Source organism: Anabrus simplex, chromosome 5, assembly GCF_040414725.1.
Source record: "Anabrus simplex isolate iqAnaSimp1 chromosome 5, ASM4041472v1, whole genome shotgun sequence".
Lineage (NCBI taxonomy): Eukaryota > Metazoa > Arthropoda > Insecta > Orthoptera > Tettigoniidae > Anabrus > Anabrus simplex.
Window position 1 is genome coordinate 220884176 of NC_090269.1, and position 21553 is coordinate 220905728.

Sequence of the window (21553 nt, forward strand, 5' to 3'; positions counted from 1 at the left end):
CAGAAGAGACACGAATTCAGAGTGGTTTGTGATCGAAGATCTCTTTCTTGATTAGTCTGACCAGGAAATAGGAAAAAAATGCCCTGTGAAAATATAAGCGCAACTGACAGATCAAATACATGCAGTGAACTGTGTCAAATATTATGTGCAATAAGTTAGTGGTTGGTGGAGACAGAAGGATTAAACATCAATAGCAATTCACTCGGGAATACACACAGGAAGCACCTTATTGGGCACAAAACTATGGTCAATCTTATACACGACTAGCTGCTGTACCCGTAACTGACGGTTAGTTTCTGTGATGCTTGTACTGTAGTAGTGATTGTTATCTTAAGGGGAAAATGATGTGATAGTCATCCCCTATTATTATTATTATTATTATTATTATTATTATTATTATTATTATTATTATTATTATTATTATATTATTATTATTATTATTATTATTATTATTATTATTATTATTATTATTATTATTATTGTTGTTGTAGAATTGCAACTGTAACACTATAAAATTCATGTCGATTTCTATAGATAATCTAGCGGCTCGCTCGCGTGGATTTCGTAATTTGATAAAAGTAATCGTTCCTCGGTACTGCACAAAGTTTTGAGATATAAGTATCGTCACAAACATAATTCAACTCCTTCTTTACTTATTTTCACCCCCTCCCCTTAAGTTGATTTTCCGAAAACAGACTGAATGCATGTTTCTTTATTTTTAAAGGAGTTCCAAATGCCGATTTCACGTCTGTAACAGGTAACCTTTTTGAGGTATACTGTATATATACTCATTTTAAACATTCACCCCATTTTTCAGTTCACCTGAAGTGGATTTTCCGAAAACAAATGGTCTATGTTTCATTACTTTTACAGGAGATTCAAAATACCAATTTTAATTTCTTTTTTTGCTATTGGCTTTACGTCGCACCGACACAGATGGGTCTTACGGCGACGATGGAACACGAATAGGCTAGGACTGGGAAGGAAGTGGCCGTGGCCTTAATTAAGGTACAGTCCCAGCATTTGCCTGGTGTGAAAATGGGAAACCACGGAAAACCCTCTTCAGGGCTGCCGACAGTGGGGTTCGAGTCCACTATCTCCCGAATACTGGATACTGGCCGCACTTAAGCGACTGCAGCTATCGAGCTCGGTTTTTAATTTCTTTAACATGTTAAGTTTTTGAGATATACTGTAGGTATAGTCTTTTGTTTAAACCACCCCTTTTCACACTCCTGTTTTTCCGCATTATTTGGATTTTCCAAAAATACGCGTTTCTTTATTTTTAAAGGGGATTCCAAATACCAATTTTCATGTCTGTAACTTTTTCAGTTTTTGAGATATAAGTATCCTCATTAAAGGTATTCAACCCCCTTTTCACCTTTTTTCACTACTTAATGGAATTTTACGAAAACAAAAATTTACGCATTTCTTTATTTTTAAAGCAGTTTCCAAATTCCAATGTTTAGGTCTGTAATCTTTTAAGTTTTGAGATATAGGTATACTCATTTAAACAATTCACCCCCTATTCACCCCCTTAGCGACGGAATATCCAAAAATCCTCCCTTAGTATAAATGTATCCCCAAAATTTCATTCCTTTATGTCCAGTAGTTTTGGCTCTGCAGTGATGAATCAGTCAGTCATTCAGTCAGTCAGGACATGTTATTTTATATCTATAGATTGCGACATTATTTAAGTAATTTTATGGTGATAACTCATGCAACCATCTAAACAAATACCCAACTTATTACGATAATACTACCACTACCGGGCGAGTTGGCCGTGCCCGTAGAGGCGCGTGGCTGTGAGCTTGCATCCGGGAGATAGTAGGTTCGAACCCCACTGTCGGCAGCCCTGAAAATGGTTTTCCGTGGTTTCCCATTTTCACACCAGGCAAATGCTGGGGCTGTACCTTAATTAAGGCCACGGCCGCTTCCTTCCAACTCCTAGGCCTAACTTATCCCATCGTCGCCATAAGACCTATCTGTGTCGGTGCGACGTAAAGCCCCTAGCAAAAAAAGTACTACCACAAAAAAGAATGAACTTTATCAAACTAATCAATTGTCTTGGAAAGAGAAATCTTCATTAGAAGTACCTCAAAAATAAATATATCGCGGTTCACGAATGAGTTTCATAACAAGTAATGAAGCAATTTGGTCAGGACATTCTTCAATAATTTTGCGAGATGAAAATATATAAATTTCAAGGTGTTTGAATTTCAGCATTAAAGGCCCCTTTAATGAATTTCACGTAATATTCTGTATACAACTGATGGAGATCTGAATTAGTCCTTATGCGTCATCAGCTATTGTCATACTGTGCCCAGATTTTAGGATAATTTTCTCAAAATATCAACGATTTCAACGAACACGTAAATCTACAAGATTAGTAGTTTTATTTTTCTTCGCTACTGTCCTAGTGTCTCCTTAATAGACTGAATTGTAAAGCTGATTTTCGCATTCTGAAAAAAGAAACGTATACTGAACTGATGATCTGATTCCGATTAGAACTCTTGTTTGCGGTGGACGTTCATGTATCCACAACATCCTATAGACTATAGTGTGTTGTTGTGGTGGCTGCCCCACTTGCAGACATAAGACGTGACTTGGCGCGGTCTGATTCGCTTTGTTAGTCCCACAAAATTACGGCGGATCTCAAGATGTAAAGTGGGACGTGATTGTCCCGACATTAAACGTGCCTCTTGAGTGGTACCACTCCTGCGTCTGTAGAAACTAGGCTTAGCTCGAATGTAAGCTCTTGTAAGAAAAAATACGCAATGTCCAGTGACGCAGTCAGTTTCATTCTATTAACGATGCTTCCGGTTCGCCAACCGTATAGACTGCTGTGTAAAAATGTAGGTTACAAATCCTCATAACATAGCAACTTCCAAACTGACCAAACCGACGTTAAACCCTGATATTTAATTCAACAAGTGTTCACTTCTAAACCGACATTCATAATATATTCATTGTTACCTTTTCCATAAATAATAATAATAATAATAATAATAATAATAATAATAATAATAATAATAATAATAATGATAGAATTAACTCAAACACAATGCGCAGGCACTTCAATCTGGCACAATTTAGGTTACCTGCATGTCAGTTTCAGCGTTCTGCTTTAATCTGTCAGATGGCGGAAGACTCAGAAATCTGTTGGGTGACCGATTGCTGAGTTGTATTTATGTCTAGTAAATACCGAATGAGTCATCAGAGATATTTTTGTTTGTTAGCAGTGTGACGTCACACTAACACACCTAAAGATTTTCGGCGACACTTGGATGAGAAAGTAAAATAGAATAGAATATAAAAACAGAATTCTATTTTTATTAATTGGTTCCTTTTTCGGATAGTTTACTAATTTATTTATTAAAAATTTGTTTCGGCAAACTGAAGAACCTAACATTTATAAATTACCTGAGTCGAAACTGAAAAGATATGATTTCAGATATCAAAGAAAATATTATATTGCCATCATAAATGAAACATCAGTCAATTAATCAATCCTTCTTCTGCGAAAGAAGGGAATAGATTTTGGTTGCACTTCTTAATCCTTAAGAATACTGATTACTGAGTTTTTCTGTGTAGTTGTTTAGGCCATCAGTCATTAGAATGGTTTGATGCAGAGCTCCATGCCATCCTATCATGTGCTAATCTTCTCATTTCTACGTAACTACTACAACTTATACCTCTAATCTGCTAGCTTTTGCTAGTTGTTTTACATCGCACCGACACAGATAGGTCTTATGGTGACGATGGGACAGGGAAGGGCTAGGACTGAGAAATAAGCGGCCGTGGCCTTAATTAAGGTACAGCCCCAGCATTTGCCTGGTGTGAAAATGGGAAACCACGGAAAACCATTTTCAGGGTTGCCAACAGTGGGGTTCGAACCTACTATCTCCCGAATACTGGACACTGGCCGCACTTAAGCGACTGCAGCTATCGAGCTCGGTCCTCTAATCTGTTTGTCACATTCGTGCCTTGGTCTTCCCCTACTGTCCTGGGATTCTTAAGATGTGCCCTGTCATTCTATAACTTCCACTCATCAAATTTCGCCTTATCATTCCTCTCTCACCAATTCGATTCAGCATCTCTTCATTCGTGATTCAATATACCCATCTCACCTTCGGCATTGTTCTGTAACATCGCATTCCAAAAGCTTCTATTTTCTTTCTTTTTCTCCACGTTTCACTTCCATATAATGCCATGCTTCAGACGAAAGTCTTCAAAAACTTCCTGTATCAATTCTTATATCAATGTGCCACGTGAGAAAATGTATTTACTTGAAAAAAGTTTTCCTTTTTGGTGCTAGTCTTCATTTTATGTCCTCCTTACCTCTGATATGTTTAGTTACTCTACTACTCAATGCAACAGCATTCCGCTCTTTCCTTTAGGACTTCATTTCCTAATATAGCATCGTCTGATTTTGTTTGACTGCATTCCATTAGGTTTGTTTTCGATTTGGTTACTTTCATCTTGTACTCCATCTCCAAGACTATGCTCATAAATTAAGACATTTTTCCAGATCTTCTACAGACTCAGATAACACATTAGTACCGTCGGTAAATCTGAGATTTTTTTATTTCCTCTCCTTGGATTGTGAGTACCTTTCCAAACTTTATCTTTGATTTCCTTTACCGCCTCTTCTATATGAACATTGAAAAAGGAGAGGGGACCGACTGCAACCATGCCTCATTCCTTCCTGGGTTGCTGTTTCCTTTCCATAGCCCTCGATTCTTATCACAGCAGAGTACAATCCTTCTTTCTCGGTATCTGATCCCGATAACCTTCAGAATCTCAAACAGCTTAGTCGAAGCAACGTAGTTGAATACCTTATTCGATCCTGTCCTATTTGATTCAAGAGTAATTTTCACTGCCTTACTCGACTACAATCTTTTGTTCACTCTGGATGGTAGATCAGAAATGTACACCCTTGCGAGACCGTAACCCACCATACAGGCCGGTGTTCAAGGACGTGCACAAGTCCTTTTTAATTCAATCCTCTTAGACAGGCGTAAATTCAGGATTGTTTCACGTGCTCCAAGCTGACCTTATTTCAGCTCAGCTTCAAGTTGTCTTTCCATTCTCCTGTAAATAATATATGTTAAAATGTTTTTGCAAATGTGAGATACTAAATTAATGATGCGGTAGTTTCTTGGGAATAGGTAAAACAACATTCTGTCTGAAATCGGAAGGTACTTGTTTTGTGTCATACATCTTAAACAGTAAATGGTTTAACATCTCTATACCGGTTCTTCCCAAGACAGTCCGTAATTCTGTAGGTAATTCCGTAATTCACGTCTGATGCTGGGAAGATCTTACAATCCAACACTTGGTTTATGTATCTCTGCCTAATCGTAATGAAGTCTATTTGATACCTTCCAGTGTTTCCAGGTCTTGTCCACGTATACAGCCGTTCTAAATGTTAACGGTCTTAACATAAGTTAGACGTGTAAGACTTTTTTCATTTGAACTAAGACATATGCTATGAGCAGTACATTTTATAATGTACACTAATTATTGCACCCTCTGTTCACGGTAAAACCACTTAGAAAGTGAATGATTACATTAACATTGACGATTTATTGAGCATTTTTCACAGAACTGGGACTTATAAATATCCGGATATTGGTTTAATATCCTTATGTTACACTGTTGTGATAGCGCTCACCAAACTATTAGAGATACAGCAAAATTATATGGCTAAAATTAATTGTAGCTCTTAATAAAATACTCACTTAGAATCCATCCTACAGGCACTGATTAATAATGTCATGAAATTCTTCCCAGTTGAAAGAAAATAACGTACTTCCGGATGTCTTTCCTGACGCTAACCCTATATCGAGGGATGTATTCGCTAACGGATGTTTCTGTGGTGATGTGATATGTTGTGCGTAAATTAGTATATGTATTAAGATGAATACAAATAATCATATTTATAGCCAGTGTAATTAACCAGACTTGGCTAAACTTTATCCAGTGAGCCGGGCGTTATCATTATCATTATTATTGTTATTATTTCGATTAATATTTTAATTATAACACCTATCTAACATTTTACATGTCTTGCAATGGCGGTCATGTCAATATCATGCTGATAACGGGCCTCTAGTACCAAGAAACTTTTAATCACCCTACTTCTAGAGACTTCAGTTGGTGGCCTGATACATCAGAATTCCATCAGTTTTTTTTTAAAATTTCAGGTTCTCGAGTTTGATCCTGGGAAAGTCAGAGTAATTTTCATTGATGGACATTGTTGTTATGTTAATGATCTACAGTGACGCAATGGACAAAGTTATCTACTCAGTCTTAGAAAACCTCCCTGCAGAGTTCCAGTTTTTTCTGCTCGGTCTGATTGTAATATGAATGCTTAGTTTGGCATCTGGGACGCCTGAAAAGTGCTAGACGTCCTTAAAAGCTAAAAACCGGTAGCTGATGCCAAACCATTATTACTGCTTTTTTTCATCTTCTCGCCTTCTTTCTCCTGCTATATATTCCTCCTCTGTCATCATTGACCATCCCAGAAAATAAGCACGTAGTGATGTAGCGTAACGGGAGTCATGATTTCTAGCATTATTTGCGTCGAAGGGGTGACGTGGATATGTCAGCTGCAAGAAAGCCGTTATTAACTTACCATTAATAATATTTAGTGGAACTATTCAATGAAAGACAAGCTGCTGAACATCATGACAATACCTCCCAACCGTAACTTTCTCCTCGGCTGTTAAGTCTACTATATTTGTCTAGGCCGGCTTAGTAGCGTAGTTGGCTAAGACCTTCAACTGCACAGAACGTCTGTGTTGTAGGATAAGCAACCCATGCAGCAGGGGCAGTTTTATAATTGCTTACCCTATGACGCACCTACCGGAGAAGATTGTGATTGGTACCATGTATACTAATGTTCATGAGGTATCTAGAATATGCAAAAGATGTTAGTCGCTCGATTATTTATGTTTCTTTTACCAAATTTATTGTATTAAAACAGTAAACCTGCCTCAAAAATTACCATATTTAATTTTAAACATGCAAACATTACAGAGTGTTTGTATTGATATCCCATATGTCCCTGATGTTTTAGGTAATTTATCCACCACATGTTTTATAGATGTACACTTAGGCCCTACCCAACACATTCAAGCTCGTACCTTCTCCTGGGTTACAAATTATCACGAACTTTTCTGTAATAAAGGGCTTGTATATAACCTGTCATATTTGCTTCAAGAATAATTTTCACTGCCTTACTCGACTACAAACTTTTGTTCACTCTTGATGGTAGATCAGAAATGTACACCCTTGTGAGACCGCAACCCACCATACAGGCCAGGTGTTCAAGGTAACCTAACCTTCACATCCACAGGGTGTAAAAGAAGCATACAATATACATAGGTGGAAGGAGTATTCTGGACTCCCTCTCTCTCTTTACACACACACAGCGCAAGAGAGAGAGAGAAAATAAACGGAATGAAACTTTTCTATCGAGGAAGTACGGCGAGTTGCGATCTTGTATCCCGAAATGAACTTAACATTCAACCGAAATTATTCGATAGTTTCAAATGATTTACATAAAATTTAGAAAGAATTTTATCCCAAAATATTAAGCCCCTTGGTAGAAGAATTATCGTTACCTAATTCCTTTAGCTCCCTCATGGCTTCCTCTCACTGTTGATTTTCTGTTCCAGAGTGTGGAGTGAGACCTCTCATGAAGAAGGGCGGCAGAATTGTTGGAGGTAAAGGAGCCACGTTTGGTGCTTGGCCCTGGCAGGTGCTGGTGAGGGAATCTACGTGGTTAGGGCTTTTCACCAAGAACAAGTGTGGCGGTGTCCTCATCACCAATCGCTTTGTCACTACGGCGGCTCATTGTCAACCAGGGTGAGTGGGGTAACTCTGCAGGTTCCGTAATATTTATTATCTGCGATAAAAGGCACTAGAATGTATTTAGGCCCTGAATCACATTTACTTCGGCTTGCTCCACATTTTTTCCCGGATCCTATCCTTTCACCTTGAAAAAGTTACTCTCAAGGAGTTAAAAATCATAACGATGGTTGGATTTGTACCTCTTATGGATTTCAGTAAAGATTTTCCACCTAGTTTTCCCAGTTGTACCACGCTCGATATGCGAACCCTCCGGGGCCATATGTTCGAAATGCTGTAAATGCGAGTAATTATCTGGCAAACAGCAAAATTTACGAAGAAAACGTCTATTGATAATGTTGTGGGAACTATAATTCTAATAGCCTTTTACACTTTATTTTGGTATTTTATCGGATGAAACATGCATCCGAAAGGGTAGAAAATTAATTTCCTGGAAAATTTCTAGAGTTAGGAAGAAAATTCATGTGGATATTTTGGTAGGAAATGTAATTCCAAATATTTCATGCAAGATCCGTTCATGAAACAATAGCTCACTCGTTATTTTTCTTTCGGATTAAGCCAAAACTTACAGTTAGGTGCTAGCATTAGGAAGAATGTGAAAATGAACTGGTCTTTTTTAAATATAAAGTTGCATAATAAGAAGACTTGGTGGACATTTTCCTACTCTATTAATAAAAATGAGGTAATGTATGTGTCTGTTCGTATGTTTGCTTCGAATAGGCACAAAAGGTACCGGGCCGACTGAGCTGAAATTTGGTAAGGATAGAGTTTCATATCCGGAGTGACTAAAAGGATACTTTTGATTTTAATTTATTTCACCGTTTCGAAGTAGGGAGGGATTTAGAAATTTGGACTATTTTTTTAATTCATTAGCTAAAACAACTAGTAAACGGTTGGCCATATTGAAAAATGAATTGCATACGGCCTTGAAATTACATTTCCTAAATAAACGTCATATTCATTTTCTTCGTAACTCTTAACAGTTTTAGAGAAATTTCAAAACTCTCAAGTTTTTGGCGGTGGTCGCCCTCACTGATGAATACGTTAGGTATTAATTTCTCTCGGAAGTAAGGGCCACGTGAAGCTATGTCCGTCATCATTCGTATAAAAAATCGTTCGTTTTGTTGACAGGCCAGCTTTCTGCAGAAACCACTTGGAGGCCACAGTTGTACTGTTGAGAGTGCTAAGCGTGCCCATCCACATTTGAGAGTTGCAGTAGACTGCAGTTTATTTGTTCAACCATTTTCATTATCACCGTCATCGCATTATATTTATATTCCGTGTTTCTATCTTTTTAATATTCTGTACTTAGGTTTAAAGTTCATAATTAATAGGTGTAAAATTCACATTTTATTTTGCGTCATTATAATTATCATATTGATATTTTTCTTTATTAATGTTTAAATATTGTATCTGTTTAGTATTCATGTTTAGTAGATATGAATTCCATATTTCATTTTGCGTAGTCTTACAATTCACATCTCTTATTCACTTATTTCTGGCTGCTAGCGCAGCTCGACGCAGCCCGGTTGGTTGGCTGCTTTGGTCCTCCCTACCTCTCCGCCACACCCCGATACTCCCGCGGCACTTCTAATTTTATGACTATTTATTTGTTCAATTTTGGCGTTTAAACTTGCGCTGGGTACATGCAGTTTTCACCTTAGCATTCTACTGCCTCCCACGAATATTCCTACCAAATTTCAACCGAATCCGAGTGTAACACATGTATGTGTTCCCTCGTAAGACTATTACCAGTATCTTCCATTTTTTATATTTTTCCACAACTGTATAAACTGAGTGATAATACGTACGTAAACGAGGAATAAATAATGCCTGGCGCGCTTTCACCTGTGACAATGACCACTGGCCAGTCAGTGGCTTCAGAAGAATACTGTGGCGCCACATGTTGGCATAGAGTAAAAATACATAGCTGGAATAGACCCTGAAGTTCGCCCTTCACGTAGTACCAATTTTACGCGCATAGATGTCGCTGATTATCTACGGTGCATCGCCTGAAATCCAACTACCTGCGCTACGTTTTATCACGCGATCTTGTGGTAAAGAGGACGACACACTATAGCTGATCCACACAAGGAGCTATAATAGTATACATGAAGGTTTGAAGTAAAGTGCTAAAGACGAGATAAATCCCGATACAATATTCTATGCAAATACTTACGATACCTAGTGGTGAAGATCGAGCAAACTGAAACATTAAAAACAAATGACAAATTATTTATTATTATTATTATTATTATTATTATTATTATTATTATTATTATTATTATTATTATTATTATTATTATTATTATAGCTCTTTCTAACATTTTAAATATCTCGATACATATACATATATTCTGCCTAGACGGATGCTCTTTTCATTCTGGAACAAGCCAGCGCATTGAATGTCTCAGTCTTGTTTATGACTGCGTCTGAGGTATGCGTGATGCTGAGTAGAAACATTCAGGGGATAGTAGTGCATCTAGAATGATATAAGATATGCTGCAGATAGGGTCAGTTGTGCTGCAACAAAACGTTCTGGTTCAGTGAGAAAAATAATGGCGAACTGCCTCACTCCTCATCTTGCCTAGAATGCCTCATTTTAGCTCCGCTAACCACTTTTGCCGTCTCCTTAAAACAACGCAATCCTTGTTGGTGCTATATGAGGATCCAACCAGCCTCCGGGCTGATGACATAATGGACAAAGGAATATTTTTTATGAATTTCTTTTACAATTCGTTTTACGTCGCACCGACACAGATAGGTCTTGTGGAGACGATGAGACAGGAAAAGACTAGGAGTAGTAGAATAGCGTCCGTGACCTTAATTAAGGTACAGCCTGATGTGAAAATGGGAAACAACGGAAAACCATCTTCTGGGCTGCCTACAGTGGGATTCGACCCTACTACAGTGTCTCCTGAATGCAAGCACACCGCTGCGCGCCTCTAACCGCACGGCCAACTTGCTGGGGACTTTCATATTAGATTGATCTGCGTTCAGTCCAGGGTTGCTGGATCTACAAAACAAGGTTCACTAGCGACAAATTAGACTTTAATGTACAAACATTTCAAATTGCGATAATAATTAGCCTACATCGTTCAAAATATATAACAAATAAACTCAAAATGTACTTTCATTTCTACTTTCAATCAATGTCTTAAACATTCAAAATCAGATTTGTCATTTCTAAATGAGGATAAAAACTCTCATTGGTTTTTGACATAGGATTACTCAACATTTAAAAAATCTACAGCAATTATAATATTGAAATTAACCGAAATGGATACATTAATCTGCATTTTACAAAATTAAATTTTCTTAAAATATTTGTATAATGAGATATCTGCAAATGTGGGCATTACAAACATGCCAAAATCGTACTTGTTCTATGCTCATTGTTGTAAAAATATAATGTTAACTGGAGTGTTCAAGGTTAGACTACACGTAGACCATTCATGATATCTCGCCTCGCAATGTCGCAACGATGCATGTTACTATAAAACACTATCATTCTTTCTCGTCCAATACTTAAAATATGTAAATAAAGACAAATTTTACGATCGCTTTTTTATAGAATTTCAGATGAGATACAATTTTGTATTCAGTCTTGAAATTAAAGAAAACTTGCATCCCGTGAAAGGTTTACAAGGGTTGTGTGACATTTTCCTTAAACTATGGGACGTCAGGAAAATCTAGTTCAATCTGCGTGCTCTGATAAAGTGAGTGTCCTTTTAGTCATCTATCTCAGTTTAGGAACTGACATAGAATGTGTCTACTCGTTTGACAAGGTTTCAATTTTTAACAATGTCTTGAACTGCGGACTGTTTCGAGAGAAGGATCAGAGTGTCTTTTGTCTCGAGGGAAAAAGGGAGTTAAATTTCCTATCTTGGCTACCTTGAATTTCCGTGGTTCTTCTTCTATGGAGAAGAAATTTCTGAGATCAGTTGTTATACATGTAAAAGTTATCTGTGATTTTCTGCTTTAATGATATTAGAATGAATAGGAATATCTTTTTCAAGGACTTTTAACCATTGATTAACTCATTTTTATGTCGTGTTTGCAAACTAGTCCTGCATTTATGGATCTTTTTTATTGCTAGCATTTGTAACCAGTAGTGTTTTAATGATGAAATAAATTTGACGATCCAATAGTGAGGTACTAATTTAACGAAAAATCTCATAAGAAATGTTACTTAAGCATAACATTACCATGAACCTTCAGCTAAGAGGATGGTTGGATCTTCAAACAACACCACAAACATTTATATGTTTATGGAAAACCGCAAGAATCGATGGTGGCGCCGTAAAGACATGGTAAGGAGTGAGATAGTTTTCCATTGCTTTCCTTACTGGGCCAAAGCGTGCTTTTGCTGCATGGATGGTCCTATTTGTAACATCTTTATAACATCCAGAACCATTAGTCGAGTTCTGCATAAGGTTACTCAGCACCACTAATACCTCAGCAGTTTCCATATTGCCACAGCCATAAATGAGACTGGAACATTAATTGAGGCTACAATTTACTTTGGCCTGTACCAATAGGCGTGTAAAAATTACCATTTCTATCAATACATAATAATACTTATGCCTTGAAAAGTTTCAAAACTTTAACATAAATGATTTATTAGGAAAAATAAAAGAGAACCTTGTAAAAATAACGTGAGTGAGATAGAATGGTCCGACTCTCTTTAATGTCTGATGCTATATCATCATTCAAATGAATATACATACTTCATATCGGCGGGAGTTTACAGGTTTGTATGCAGTGAGAATGATTTATGCACTTTTCTCAGAATATGTAAAATTGTTTCAGATTTCTCGCCAATCTGGTGGCTGTACTTGGCGAGTTTGATCTGAGTGGGGAGCTCGAGTCCAAGCGTTCTGTCACTAAGAACGTGAAGAGGGTGATTGTCCACAGGAATTACGACGCTGCCACATTTGCTAACGACTTGGCGCTGCTGGAGCTAGACTCGCCGGTCACGTTCGATGAACACATTGTGCCCATCTGCATGCCCTCAGATAACGACGATTTCACGGGAAGAATGGCCACAGTATCTGGATGGGGCCGACTAAAGTACGGTAAGCATTCATTGATTAAAACAAGGGTCTCCAATTCGATGGGGTAATGCTCGGTTTTATACATGCATACAGAAATTATCGCTCAAAATACTGAAACACACCTCATTTGCATGATTTATTGTAAAAATTGAAATGAGAACGCTTTTTGTTTATTTATGCAGAGATTAAAATGAACAATGCATTCCCATTTTTTTTCAGAACAGCTTTTCTTGCCCTGATCACTGCTTAGTGCACTCTGAATATCCTTTCTATCAAGGGTACCTACGTTTCTTCGGAAATGTCTCCTCATTCGCAAATGTTTTTACAATACACTCACATTAGTCAAGGGTTTTGCTGACCTCTATCCAACTGATCCCAGTATGTTTAATAGGATTGCAATCGAGCATTTAAGGAAGTCATACCATCTTCGCTAGTTAAGTCCTCACTTGATTTCTGCAGAGGAAAGATGTAAGCCTACGTGAAACCCTATTAAATGTGTTCCACGTGATTTTGCATGGTGATGGAGAATGTTATGATACAAGTTATTTCATAATTCTCCCTATTTTGAGAATAATACCTGTCCTGTTGCTTCGAAACCAACCACTACTGAAACTGAGTTTCCTCCATACTTCACTGTAATGGATGGGCTGTGAGGTGTCATGCGTTCTCCATTTACAAGTCGGACAAAGCGGCGGCTTCTTATGCCAAATAGATTCATAAAGAACAGTCTTCCGCTGATTAGTAGTCCAATGTCCACGTTTCCGGTCTAACGGTAACCTTTTCTTCTTATTGACACTCATAAATAAGGGTTTGTTTGCTGCAATACGTATCGTTCACAATTTGCATCCTACAGTCGTTTCTTTACTGTTGAAACACTATGGGTCCATCATTCGACTGGCAAATATCTGCTGCCAGTTTGGCGCTTTTCTGGAGCGTTACTTTTACTAGTAACTCCTAAACGTCTATCATCACTTTTTCGAACTCACCTTAGATCTCCGCTTGCGATAACGATCATTGTTACTTCAACGTGAACATTATGCTGGCTTATGAAGCACTGAATCACTTCTGACAGTCTAAATTTAGTAAGCTTACATGAACGTCATTTAGGTATGCCTAAATAACTTTAGGGTAAATGTTTATTAAAAAATCGTGGTATAGATAAGAATGCAAGCTCAAATGGAAAAAATCGCTCCGATTGGTTTACATGACAAGTTACATCTATGTTCTTGCATTCGGTAGTTCTATTTTCAAGTAGATTTCAATTGGTTATAGGCAGACAGTGTATGATGTTCGATTATTGTTTACTGTGCATCTATGTAGAAGTGTTTTGTCTCTTTCTGGTGCAGCATGTTGCCTCTCTCATTCCCACACGAGGACTTGCTGATTCCTAATCAAAACTTGATCATTATACAGAGGAGAAACACCGATAATGATATTCGTTTGCAATATTGTACAGGAACGGAATTGGGAGTATGTTCAGTGTATTAAATTATGACAGAACGTAACATTATTATCGGCTAAATTTAAGAATCAAGAATGCAAACCATTTCTCTGAATCTTACAACTCCACATAGTGTAAACTGTCCCGTCAGACCTCTGTCATGAGATCCTATACCCACACACGAGAGTATATTTAGAGTGTGTTAAGTAATGTGTGTTGTTTTGTCCTTCAGGAGGAGGAGTTCCGAGTGTTCTCCAAGAGGTCCAGGTACCTGTAATCGAGAATAGCGTGTGTCAAGAGATGTTCTTGACGGCTGGTCATCAGAAGGTTATCCTGAACAGTTTCCTCTGTGCTGGTTATGCCAGTGGCCAGAAGGATTCCTGTGAGGTGAGTGCTGACTGTTCTATTTGCTATATTGAGAGCAAGGATGGGTATATTTTCAGTATACATTCTCCAGAATGAAGCTTCACTTGTGCGACCAGTTGCTGTTGATTCATTGTTAGACTAATGAAAACATTAATCATCAGCCTCATTTACTTCCCTGCATGAAAACTTTCTGAAAACTTTTCTAATTATAGTCTTTGTGAAAATATCCGCGCTTACATTAATTTTATGGCTGAAATTACAGAACGTTTCATATTATAGTGGAGTACTTACATATAAAAACTATGAATCCATGGAATCTGTATGTGCACCATCATATCATGCCTTACACAGAGTTCTATCCTTCTCCAAGTCCTAATTGACATCTTGCGGAGCATCTCACGAGTTATGGAACGAAAGGCTTCCTCCACACTTTGGCGCAATTCTTCATTAGTCGTGTACCGACGTTGAGCCACATGGGACTTGATTATTCCCCGTAATGAGTTGTCTGGCGTGGTAAGGTCCGGGCTTCGTGGTGGCCATTTCAACGGGTCTGGACATGTTGGTGAGCCACGGCCAATCCAGCGGCCTTGAAATTATTCATCAAAGAACTCGCGCACCTGAATAGCAAAATATGCTGGAGCCCCATCCTGCTGTAACCACACATGACCCATGATTCCCTTGTCTTGAAGCTGAGGTATTAACACGCGAGAGGTCGCACCCCCGGCAATTTGCCACACTTTTTAAATATTTGTTAATAATTTCGTTGCTAGCCGCTGTAGGGCTTAGGGCTCTCGTTTCATCACTCTCCTCCCTCTCTCTCGCCTGACATTGATTATCGTCAGTGCATTTTCCTGCTGCGTTCCGGAGTAGTTTAAGTTTTCTTTCACTCTCGCATCTGCCGCGGCAAATTGCCTTCATGCGACCCCTCGCGTAGTGCATTCTTACATGACTGCATTTCCAAGAAAGTTTCTTAAGTAAAGTTCATGAGGTTTATGGTGGCTTTCAGTGAAGTGTGGTGCTGTAGTTTTATCTTGAATTGTGACCAAATCATTCAGTGAAATGTACAAATGGAAACGTTGCGGCAATTTGCTCACGCGCCACCTCTCGCGCACTTTAAAAACTCTCGTAACTTTACCAGATTCTGCGACAAAATTTATTATTTTTTTTACATTGAGAGTATATTGTTACTGGGTAATTATGTTAGTACTAGTCGAAAAGCAGTTACACAGGGTACATATTAATATTTTTATCAGAGCATTCACCGCCAAAGGAAAATAGCAGCTCATTAAAATATGAAGCGTGAGCAATTTGCCTTCGCGCGACCTCTCGCGTTCTAAAACGGGTGCGACCTCTCGCGTGTTAACCAAGACTGTAACATATGCAAATAAGATTTTCCATTCACATACCCATAAAAAAATACGGTCCGCACAAGTGATGCCATGATATCCCAGCCCAAACCATAACATGAGGGGGGTTCCTTTCCAACTCTTGCATGTAATGAGGATTTTCTTTAGATCAGAAAACCACATTCCTCCTATGTGAACTGCGATATATCACACATTCATCAGAAAATAACACTCTTGAGCGAGACACGGCAGTTGGGAATAGTGCCAACAAAGCACGGCAGGCTGCAACTCGTGGCTCCATGTCATTGTCAGACAATTCATTCACTTGCATCGGCCTAAATCTTTTCATTTTCAAATATTTTTTAATGTGGTCTTGCATTGTTGATTGCGGTACTTAAAGTTCAGCTGCTCTTTAGCGAATGGATTTCAATGGAGACTGCTCAGTTGATTGAGCGACGGCGGCGTCTTCTTACGTCCACTACGCGGCCTGTCTTTGACACTGCCTGAAGCAAATGCACGTTTCTCCCAATCAAGCAGAGTAGCTTTACGCGGTGGGTATTTGCCAAAGCGATCTCTCAATGCACTCATTATCACTGTCATTGTTTGCCCCGTATGTGCTCGTTCGTGCACCCACACACACGCCACTAATCGCTCCTCAACAGTGTAGCTGTGTCCGACGTCCTCCATGACTTAACAACTGAAATGAGACTGACAACAACGCTAGCAGCAGGGATACCAATACCAGTAAAACAACTACTGAATTCCCCAATTATACAAACTTAATTGTCCATGCCATAATATAACAAAATAATAATATGAAACTAGGGGTACGGGGACTTCTCGGACACCCTGTAGAATATTACTAATTTATCAAAACGAATTCAGAGTTTTCCTTTATACATAAAAATAGTTTATTTGTAGTTACGGTATCTGTTTCTTTTTTATTTTCAAAATCTTCCTACACTTGGAGGCTGCCGGGACGAAGTATACACTAAAACAACTTCAATAAAGGTAAACTAGGGCCGATGACGTTCGATGTTAGGCCCCTTTAAGCAACAAGCAAAGCAAAGATAAATTAAAAGTAAATTATTAGTCCATGATCTCAGTCTGGCGAATACAAGTGGTGTCTGAGGATCAGAAGAGAACCCCTGAGTGCTTTCAGTCACCATTCGATGAATTCCTGGGTAATGATGTTGAAGGTCTTCATCAGCTCCTATCGAATTCTTAGGGACTACCTATCACGAGACCCAACCACCTCGCTTCTACGTGGTCCAGCTCGTATAATATGGCACTGCAGGCAGGTAGATGGATTTCTTTCTTCTGTCTACTTCATCTGGTTTGTCAGAGTGCGTTACAAATATTACTGTGAGGTCTAATACGAGTATATTTTTTTCTTTTTATTTAATGGCGATCATGTCTGTCCTTCTTGTGCTGCCATTTACTCGGAACACGTGAAGCAATCCTGACTTTAAGTCTGATCTTAGAGGATAGAATTGAAAGCAAGCCCACGTACTAGGCATTCGTAGATCTAGAAACGACTTTTGGTAATGTTGATTGGATCAACCTATTTCAGATTCTGAAGGTGACAAAAAAACTCTGAGATTTTCCGTTGATGTTGTTATTTTGTATGATTCTGCTAAAAATCTGGAGAAATTGCTGAATGGCATGCCCAAAGACTTGGAGAAGGAGTACAAGATTAATTAAGTCCAAAACAAAAGTAATGGAGTGCAGTCGAACGAAGTCAGGTGATTCAGGAAATATTAGATTAGTAATACTTGGGTAGTGGAGTAACTACGCATAGCAGGAGTAAGGGGTGTGTTCTGCCCGAAGGCAGGTCCAAACCTCCGCGGAGGTGTGCCTGAGTCGGAGTTTACGTACGGTAGAGTGGCTAGCTCATTTCCGCTCCTCCATTCCCTTACCCGCACCAACAGCGCCTGGCAACCCATCCACTTCTTGACCACGCCCAATGTTGCTTAACTTCGGAGATCTCACGGGATCCAGTGTGTCAACACGGCTACGGCTGTAGGTGACAAGAGGAGTAAGGAGGACATAAAATGCAGACCAGCACAAACAAAGAAAACCTTTCTTAAAAATAGGGAAATTTGCTCACTTCGAACACTGAAGTTTTTCAAGACATCCGCCTGGGGCGTGGCACTGTATGGAAGTGAAACATGGATAATAATTATCTACTCAGAATTTAAGAGAATAGAAACTTTTGAAATGTGGTCTTACAGAAGAATACTGAAGGTAATATGGGCAAATTAAATCGCGAATGAAGAGATACTGAATAGAATTCGTGAGAGGAGAATGGCTTGGCTAAATTTGACCAGCAGAAGAAATAGAATGATAGGACACATCATACAACTCCCAGGAGTTGTGCAGTTGGTTTTTGAGGGAAGTTTAGTTGGTAACAATAATAAGGGTCGACCAAGGCATGAATATAAGGAACAGATTACAGTACATATAGGATTTAGTAGTCACCTAGAAGTGAAAAGTTTATCTCAGGATAATGTGGCATGGAGAGCTGCAGCAAAACAGTCTAAGGACTAATGACTCAAACAGCAATTAGGGCAATTACCCTCAAAGTGGCAACATTGACTGTAGTTGTGGAAAACGTAGCAATGGAGGGTTGTTCAGTAGTTGTTAGTACTGTAAAATGTATTGTCCTAAAATTATTTTAATGTTTCATTTTGTTGTTGCAGGGTGACAGTGGCGGTCCGCTAATGTACGAACGTCCTGACGGCCGTTGGGTGCTGGTAGGGACAGTGTCACACGGTATAAAATGTGCTGCACCTTACCTACCTGGTGTCTACATGAGAACAACATACTACAAACCGTGGCTCAAGAGCATCACTGGAGTAAAATAAAATACGTGTTAAAAACCATCGGAGTGTACTTAGAGTGACAGCGTGATACCGTAGTGGTCTCAGTGTCCGAGGATATAACATTGTCACCGTGTCCTTCCCATGGTTTAGATTACTTGAGAGTATCTCCTGTGAATATTTTAACTTCAAGACTCCTTCTAAATCTTAATCAAATTTTCATTTCATTTTCATAGTCACAAAAAAAAAAAAAAAAAAAAAAACATGTTCCCTCAACATTCACCAGATGGCGTTAAATACAAAGCCAAGTGCAGAGATATCCAAATAATACTCATATAATAATTTAAGTTGGAATATTTGTTATTGGTACTTTTTCTGTCGGGAATGCCACTTCACTACATATTTTTCGCTATTATTTGATACTTACATGAGGTTCTATCACTCCTGGTTTCGGAACATCACTAGAGTCAAGTGAAGAGTGTCAATGAACTCCAAATTTGGTCCTCGGAGGTAGGAATGTCATGCCAACAGTAGGGACCTCGCCCGTAGAAATTGCATTTCATATTTTGTGGTTAAATGAAATGTTTTAAAGCACAGGATGAAGACTATCTCTACAATATTGAATCAAATATAGAGATAATTTACGAAAACATAACTAATATCACAGTTGAATGACTTATTTCCTGCCGGAATGACCGTGATCATAAATAACCGTCACAACACAGTGCAGATCAGTTACAATTACATAATCTCTGTGGCCAAAGAAAATAGTCAAGCAATATAAAATCAACGTGGAGGCATATGCATTTCAAAGAATACGATGAAAATGTATTTACAAAATATTGATATGCCATACAAATGTTCAATAAAGTAAGTTAATAAAGCCAACTGGAAACAAAATGTGTGAGATCATGACAGACAGTCTTCGACATCCGGGTAACTTGGACGCCTCTGTACATGCTAATTTGAACGTTCTGTCCCTCCTGTTTGGACACATATAACATAAACATATACTTTAAATAATAAACATACTAACTATTTAAAACATTCGATATTTGTGGAATACTGTAACTATATTCATGGTACTGACGTCGTTGAAGTCTAGAGAGATGTTAAAATATTTATATAAATCGAACGATAACGAATACCTTATACTTTATAAGACTGACCCTTCATTTTGCAGTTACCAGTTTGTGATTTTGCAAAATGATAACTTATTCATTGCGAATGACGTGTCATTTCTTGTAAACATGTGGTAAAACGTGTAGATTTTTCAGGAGATGAACAATGAAGGTCTGCTTCAACAGAGAAGTGTTTTAGTTTCTACGTCTACACTTTCTCTTGTTAAACATTGTATTACTAGTATTTGTTATGGACAAGGTAAAACTATTGTACTTCCGTGAAGAAAATATAAGTTACTCCACCAAAACTACAAAGCTTTCAATAGAAAGTAATCTCACAAATACTAAGCACGGGTTTGTTGCCTTTTCAGTAGATTAAAACTAACTCCATGGCAATACAGCCCTGAAGGACCTTGGCCTACCAAGCGATCGCTGCTCAGCCCGAAGGCCTGCAGATTACGAGGTGTCGTGTGGTCAGAAAAATGAATCCTCTCGACCGTTATTCTTGGCTTTCTGGACCGGGTTTTCAGTGGATTACTTATTCGAATTTCAATAGAGACACTTTGTAGGCCATTTAGTTTCCAGCCAGCTTATACAGTTTACAACTCCAACACGTAAATATTTCCATATTAACCTAAAAATACTATAAATGAATGTTGAAATGCTTTTTTACTTATTGCCTCATCGGATATGCGTGGGCCAATACCTCGTGTAAAGTTGGACGTATGTCTGAACGTTATTAACACTCCAGTATTTACAATATCTTGCCATTGCTTGTAAGATTATTAAGTAACCGTTGGGAAGGACAGAAAAGAATATAAATAACCATAAAAAATTGAAACGTTCGTCAAGGAACACTGAAACACGTGAAGCATACCGACACATTGCTTTGATAATTTACAAGCTGTTTTCATCGTTGAGATTTATTCACTTCTTCGGAAGTCGATCCAGAACTACACAATGAATGTTTTCCTTTCCGTAAGAATTATCCTCCAACAACATGGCACTTCAAGAGATCTACCGGTGTTTAAGTAGGAACAGCGAAATCGCAGCGTCTGTATTAGTGTGCATCTCAGGACTGAAATTCATATGGGATGTGTTCCAAGCATGTGATAGTATGTAACAAACAATAATCATATTAATACTGTTTATAGACATTTGCAGAGACTAAAATAACACTCACAATTAATCAACGGATATAAACGAAAGAAAAGAAAATCTTCGTGGGTTAATTATGAGTCTATTATTACACTTACCGTTTTGTGTGTGATCTGAACTAGGGTAAATGATGTGAAAACGTACGAATGACTGTATATTTATCGTTAATTTATTTAATTAAAATACATTCAATTATTTATTTATCTGATACAAGAATAGTTGATATTTCTGAGAGTAATTTCATTGGTGTGAGTGCTGAAAATATATTGTATAGTGAAAGAAATGAATGTAATCCTTTGAATATATGAGTTCTTATTGATAAAGAGACAAAGAATATCCGTAGATAAACAATGTATATCTGGATATT

General features: G+C 38.1%; 1 protein-coding gene across 1 annotated transcript in view; it reads left to right on the forward strand.

The window, feature by feature from the left end:
- The window catches only part of flz (filzig), a 33158-nt gene extending 14206 nt beyond the window's left edge, over positions 1-18952 (forward strand). The window contains exons 5-8 of the mRNA XM_068227807.1: positions 7683-7872; positions 12688-12953; positions 14606-14760; positions 18788-18952. Of these exons, the coding sequence (XP_068083908.1) occupies positions 7683-7872; positions 12688-12953; positions 14606-14760; positions 18788-18952 (776 nt within the window). The remainder of the gene's footprint in view (positions 1-7682; positions 7873-12687; positions 12954-14605; positions 14761-18787) is intronic.
- The last annotated feature ends 2601 nt before the right edge of the window (positions 18953-21553 follow it).